The sequence below is a fragment of the Rhagoletis zephyria genome, unplaced genomic scaffold (assembly GCF_001687245.7).
Source record: "Rhagoletis zephyria isolate East Lansing unplaced genomic scaffold, Rhagoletis_zephyria_1.1 Rzeph_scaffold_17586, whole genome shotgun sequence".
Lineage (NCBI taxonomy): Eukaryota > Metazoa > Arthropoda > Insecta > Diptera > Tephritidae > Rhagoletis > Rhagoletis zephyria.
In genome coordinates, this window is record NW_016174647.1 from 3968 (window position 1) to 10750 (window position 6783).

Below are 6783 nucleotides of genomic sequence, written 5' to 3' on the forward strand. Positions count from 1 at the left end.
GATTGTGCCCATGAGAGAGGATTTTTGAGCGTAATTTTTGCGTGACATCATCTTGGTGCAATTGCGAGAGAGAAATGCCAAAACGCATAGGAAAATTTGTAAACAATGCAGAAAAATGTGTTAATAATAATATTAAATGGTCCAATTTTGCAGAAATCAATAAATGTACAAAGATTAATTAATTAGGAACAGGTAGCAATAATTGTGGACATGTAGCCCTTTATGTAAGTACCGGATGTTGAAAAAATTCATGTATTAACAATGTTTGGAATTTCATTTAGACGTAAAGGAAAGTGTGCAGTAAAGTGAATTCGGACTCGCCACAAAGCATACATTGTAAAAAGTCGTGCAGACTGCATATTTATATTTGTGGACGGTATACAACCACCACAAACTCCACAGCTTTGATTTGACGACTTTTGTACCATATCCGAGAGGATGTGTGAGTATGGCTTCTTCGCAAACAAATATTTTATATAAGTAAAACATTATTTAAGCTGATCTTTTAACTGTATTAAAAGTTGGCCACGGTTTTATATTAGCTAAGTAACAGCGCGGTAAGATGCCGCATGAATCAGCGACTGGCGACTTTATCCACTGGTGCATTGCCTTACACCAGGACTAAAAAGAATCAGGTACTAACAAAAATAATTACTTAATTAATTAAGTAGGTAGTGAAGTTTATGTACAGTCACTCACAGAAGTATTCGTAATTTAGTTTTTTCACAATATTCCAAATGTTTTCCATTCTAAATCTAATTTTCATTTAAAATATAACTCATTCTATAACAAAAACCATATAAATGATTCTTGAAAACTTCGTACAAAATTCATAAAAATAAATTAGACTTAATAAAATTTTCATAATTTCAAACTTTTTATTCAGAATTTTTAGAAAAACTTTTGGTATGCGGTTTTGTAGCGCATTCAATTTTAGTATACTAAGGGCAAGTTTCATGCAGCTAAAAGTTACTGCTGATTTTTTAGATTTTTTTTGTCGATGATGTTGCGCATTTTCTTCCATATAAAAATAGATTTTGTTCATGCCTATGCATGTTATACTAAAATGGAACGGGCTACGAAACTTCATACAATTTCTGAATAAAAAGTTAGAAGTTTTGATAGAAGTTTGTTTATGTTTGATTTATTTTTATGAAAGTTTGCAAGAATCATTTATATGGTTTTGGCATAAGTGCAGTATAGCGGCCGTTGAGATAAAACCAAATTTAAAAGTGGGCGTGGTCCGCTCCTTTCTACTGATTTAAAAGGTGTAAACCATTTTTGCTGGAAATTAATAGGGGCGGAGCTAGAGGGGGATAGAGGTGGAATTTTCAATATTTTCAAAAGCTTATGTTTCGAAAGCTATTGCACCGATTTCAAAATGTGGATATGGTTGGAAAGGTAATTGATTGACCTTTTATTTGATATGCATATTTTTATATATCTTACATACATATTTCGAGAAAAACAAGTATAACTATTTTTAATAAAAATGTACGTTTTCTAAGAAAAATACGTTATTAACTATATTAAGCGATGTGTTTATTATTAGAAAGAGCAGAGAAATACCTTTAAATTGATGTATAGTTTTATTTAGTTTAGTTTAAGCACATCCGCTGACAGTGACATAAACAACTTTATAAATTATTGCCTGTGACGATTTTTGATATGAAACGATATTTTATTTAAAATGAAATGTTAGAAATTTTTATAAAACACCCAGTAACCATAATAGACAACACTGGGGTGGCAGCCCCAGGTTTACCACACAGAAAGGGAGTTCTAGTTACCTCATCCTTTCTCAAGGCTACATCAGTTGGTGCACACCAAAAGGAGAGTTAGTTAGCACAAACTGCGTGCAAATTGCCTTAATTTTTTTCTTTATGCTTCGTCTTCATATTCTTTGTTTACTTTTCGAAGAAAATAACATGGCGCCGAAATTACAAACGTCAGCCAGAAAATTACTTTTTTCTTTTCCTTCATCTTGTTAGATTTTATGTAGTTGGATCATGCTCTAGCTCCACCCCTATTAATTTCCAGCAAAAATGGTTTACACCTTTCAATTCAGTAAAATGGGGTTGACCACGCCCCCTTTTTTTGATGCTATACTGCACTTGTTCCAAAAACTAAATGACGAATACTTCTGTGAGCGACTGTATGTATTTACTGTAGAAACAGCATTTTATGTTTCTCATTGTCAGCAAACTAAACCAGCAACTGTCTACATTCTCCATTGAAATATACCTACTCGAATTCACCAAGGAAAGGCCAACATAGTTCCATGCATGATAAAAACATAGCAAGGTATAACCGTTCTCTCAATTTGTCGGCCATGATTTTTTTTTGAAGTTTGCCAACATTTTAAAATCATATAAAAGTGAAAATAAAAAATTGAAATTGTACGAAATTGTTGTTGCTTGAGATTGAAAATGAAAATGTGTGTGTGAGTTTGTGAGTAAATTTAAAAATTAAATTGTTTGGAAACGTCAAGAATTTTAAAAGTGACTCTCAGCGGTTCTACCTTACTATATTTTTATCATGGTTCCATGTAGATGCTCATAGCTCACACACATAGCACATAGCTCGATTTGGTGTTTAATGCATATGCTCGCCGGCAGAACTGCTTCCACTTTTTCCGGAAGTTTGCATCCGTAGGAAACAAAACTTATATCGCACGGTTTCCTTTTGTTTTCACTATTACACTTTGCCACTGTACACTTCATTTTGTTTTGTAATGTCTCAATAATTGTTTAAAATCACGCACAAATATTAAAATTGTTATTTGATTTTTTCGTATGCTCTCAATCAACAATTGCACCAAGATGACGTCACGCTCAAAACTGATTCTCTGATGACCGCGATGGGCGCAATTTTAATTTCTCACAATCGTGTCCCAACTAGCGTATTAGAGATGTTAAAATATTACTTCGATTTCGATAAATAATCGAAAAAAACTAGAATACGTGGAACGTGAGTTTTCAAGTAGTTTCCAGCGAAAACTGATTTTCGTTAGACAGATTTTACATGGACGAAAACACAAGTTTTAGGTCGAAAACTAGTTATAGCAGCGAAAACATGTTTTTGATGTCGGTCCGAACATGGTTTAAGCATTAAATCCGAACATACAATTTTGTTTTTATAATAAAAAACAAACAATGTTTCAATACATTTTATTTAAGACAAAACAAAGAGAAAAAAACATGAATAATGATCGCAAAAATCTGCCTATACACACAACATATACGATGACGAGAATGTAAATAGGGAAAAGACATTTTAGCAAGTTTGGGCTACTTTTCTTTTTTTAACAAATGTTTATTATTTTTTTATGAAAATATAAATTACTATCTAATAAAAAGCATGTAAATCAAAATTTCAAACTTTGTAGAAGATTTACAAAAATTCTACGAATTTTAATAAATGTCATTTACGATCCAAAAGTGGTCCGAACATGTCGGTCCGACCATGCTATTACCAGGTATTACCCATTTTTCTAGCGTGAGGAACGCTTTCTGGCCTTTTTTGGGCACCCACGGGATCCCGCGGGCTCGTGTGGAACAAACCTAATGTATGCATGCATCTATACATACATATCTACATGTGTACATACAGGCACACGCATTGCAAGCAAGTGTTATCGAAATAACGGAATATAGCGGAAGTGAAAATTTAGTAATTTGTCTTCGCGCGGTTGTATAATTAACAGCTTTCGTAATAATAATAAAAATCCGTTGTTGTTAAATGTTCAAATAAAAGTTTTATACATATGAAGGTGTAAAGTGAATGTAAAATAGTGAAAATGTTTAAGACAGTTTTCTCAGCAGTGATTCAAGTGAGTGCACTAAGTCCAACTATTGCTTTGGCCTGTAATGGATATGAAAATGTTATTAAGAATTTGCATATAGGTACACATACTTAGTATATACTAATATTAAATGTATACATATTTACCTCGAAAATAACTCAGCAACAGGTACAGGATGTTTAATAGGAACAGTAATCTCGCTAGCCGGTGTTTCATAGTTTATAATCTGAGTTGGTTTAATGCCGGCCAACTGCTCTAAGACAGATTCATTATTGTGAACTTCATGAGGTTTATTTTGCTCCGTTGCCGGATCTTCCGTATGCTGATGTTGTTGTGCATGTTGGGGATTATCTGGCTCTGGTTTATCATTTTGCTCTACTGCATGCGAGGGCTGTGCTGATGTTTGAGTTTGATGCTGCTGTCCAACGTGTGGGCGCACTTCTAACGGTTCACCATTATTGTGCACTTCAATAGGCTTATTATTTTCAATATCTGGATGCGAGGGTTGTGCAGGTATTTGAATTTGATGCTGCTGTGCAGGTAGTGGTTGCCCTGCCTGATTGATCGGCTGGTGATTTTGAATAGCTGGCGCTGGCTTCTTTTCTTTAGAGTCTTCATCGCTTTCGTCACTTTCGTGCGATTTACTGTCTTCATCATTTGGATGGTGTTCGTTATTTTTCACTGCTTCTACTTCTTGGTTTTTACTATTTGGCGATTCCTCAGGATGATGGTATTTCGGCACTAAAGGCACTGGTATATCTCGTTTAACTTGAGTTGACTCATGGGTAGCAGGTTTGGCTGTGGATTCTGTTGATTCTTCAGAAGATTTAACTTCATGCTGCGCCTCAGCTTCGTCCAACTTTTTATCATCATCTTGATAAATGAGTGGAGTCACTCCAACTGTAGATGCACCTAGTAGATGTGGGTCCACTTGACGGCGGTGGCGGTGCTTTGGTAAATCACGTGCTGGTTCTGGTGTTGGTACAATGGATTTGGTTGGTCCATTTTGGCCACGTGGACGCTTCGGACTATCTTTTTTCACTGCTGCCTTGTTTGCAGGTGCTGGCGGAGCTGGTGCATTTTCTGATTTTCTTGTATCTTTAATTTGTTGTTTCTCTCGCTTTTCGCGATGATGAGTAGGATCAGCTTCTACAAGATGTTTCTCCTCGGATTCGTGTGAGTGTTGCTTCTCCGCCTGTCGTGTGGGATGCGCAGTTGGCGCAAACCGTGAAATGTGATTATATGGATCATCATCAGCTTCACGCTTATGTTTCACAATCTCCTTTGGATCGGTGATCTTAATAATTTGCTCAGGTGGCTTAGGGTCACTAGGTACATCAGGATTGATGGGACTGGGACGCTGTAGGAGTACACTGTGATCTTGTTGTTCTTTTGATGTTTGCTGGAGTGTTGGAGCTGCCACACAGCATGCCACTAAACTGGCTAATATAATCTAAAAGAAATGTTATTAATTTTGATTTAAGCGAGTAAATTTTTTTACTTACGAATTTGCGCATCGTCTTGTATCCTTCACTGTTACCTTCGAAATATTAACGGACACTATTTTTGTAACCAGTGTACTAGTGGCTTTTATACATAAACAGAAAGTTTAAACGCGCAATTGAAAATGGAAAAACAAATAAAACCAGTGTGAAGTGAGAAATATTGTACACTGTCGTGTTTACTGAAATTGTTAACCTTTTAATAATTTGTGCTAATTAAAACGAATGTGATGCATAAAACGGAAAAGCATTCGATGGAATTATGATGCGGTTTGGTTCGATAAATGGTAAGATTGATATAATTTTTATTTAGATGTACTGCAATTAGGTAGACGTCCGATTTTGTACAATAAAATACAATTGAAGTTTTATTTTGACCTAATTTTAGATATAAAAAATACATTTGTATTTATCGCGATTTTCCCTTCTATAAAAAGCGTTAATAAGTTGGCAATTAGCGAGCTTCCCAATCTGTTTGCAAAGGTCTCCTCTCGATGTGTATACAAAGTATCTATACTTTAGTGTTTATTTGTTAACAAGTTTGACCAATATCAACAATCAGTTATGTAATGAATCACCACTTAGTATGGCTTTGCTAAATGAGCCTGAGTTTATGGGTTCGCCGGTAGAGGTACAAAATTATTGAACCCTAATAAAAGGTAGGTTCATCTAACTGATTTTTTTCTAAAATTTTCTTTTTAGTTCCTCTATAGAGTTTATCTTCTTTGACCTGCGATAGTTATGGTCTTGGAAAATTATTTTTGCTGTGGTGTAAATTTGCGCATAAATGTTTGTAGTTGACGTCGCAAAGTGTAGAAGAATGAAGTAAAAACTATCCAATCAAGGCAAATTCATATATGAATTCGCCTTGCAATGATCCACTTTAAGCTATGTTTACCGAAAAATAAGCATACAAATTTTAAACCGTCTATACTTCGTATATTGCATTGTGGGTAAATACTGGGCTACAGATAAAGGTGCAGCCTTTTATTCAATATTCCATACGATTACAAGTTTTTAATAACTAAGTTAATAATTTAATAAGCGTCTTTATATCGTATAAATTCATAATTGATATTTCCACCATTTACGCTTATAGATTAAACAGTTGGAACTCATTATTATAACTATCTACCACATCCCGCAATCGAATCTACCTTTCTTTAACTGTTCACAATTTTTCTAAAAATTGGCTATATATGAAGACCTAGCGCCCTTGTTTGGTTACCTAAGTTTGATCTTAATTAAGATATAACAATTTTTAAAGATTTGACCCTACAGAAAATACTAACTTTCTTTTATTTCTTTAGCTTCCTCGCTATAGCTTATATGACCCTCACCAAAATGCAAGTTTGTTTGAAATATAGGCACGGGCTGAAATTCTCCCTCTTTTAGGTTACTTTGAAGCGGTTGCTCTGCTGATTCAGACGCTGCCGCAGTTGACTTAGCCTTGGCAAGCAGTGGTTTAATAAGCAA

The 6783-nt window shown here is 34.8% G+C and overlaps 1 protein-coding gene across 1 annotated transcript; it reads right to left on the minus strand.

The window, feature by feature from the left end:
- Nucleotides 1-3694: 3694 nt before the first annotated feature.
- Nucleotides 3695-6290, minus strand: LOC108379881 (sporozoite surface protein 2-like). Its single transcript, XM_017636238.1, has 3 exons — nt 5311-6290; nt 3952-5258; nt 3695-3864 (listed from the first exon to the last, which is right to left on the minus strand). The coding sequence occupies exons 1-3, from the start codon at nt 5320-5322 to the stop codon at nt 3852-3854; spliced, it is 1332 nt and encodes a 443-aa protein (XP_017491727.1). The 5' UTR covers nt 5323-6290; the 3' UTR covers nt 3695-3851.
- Nucleotides 6291-6783: the final 493 nt, after the last annotated feature.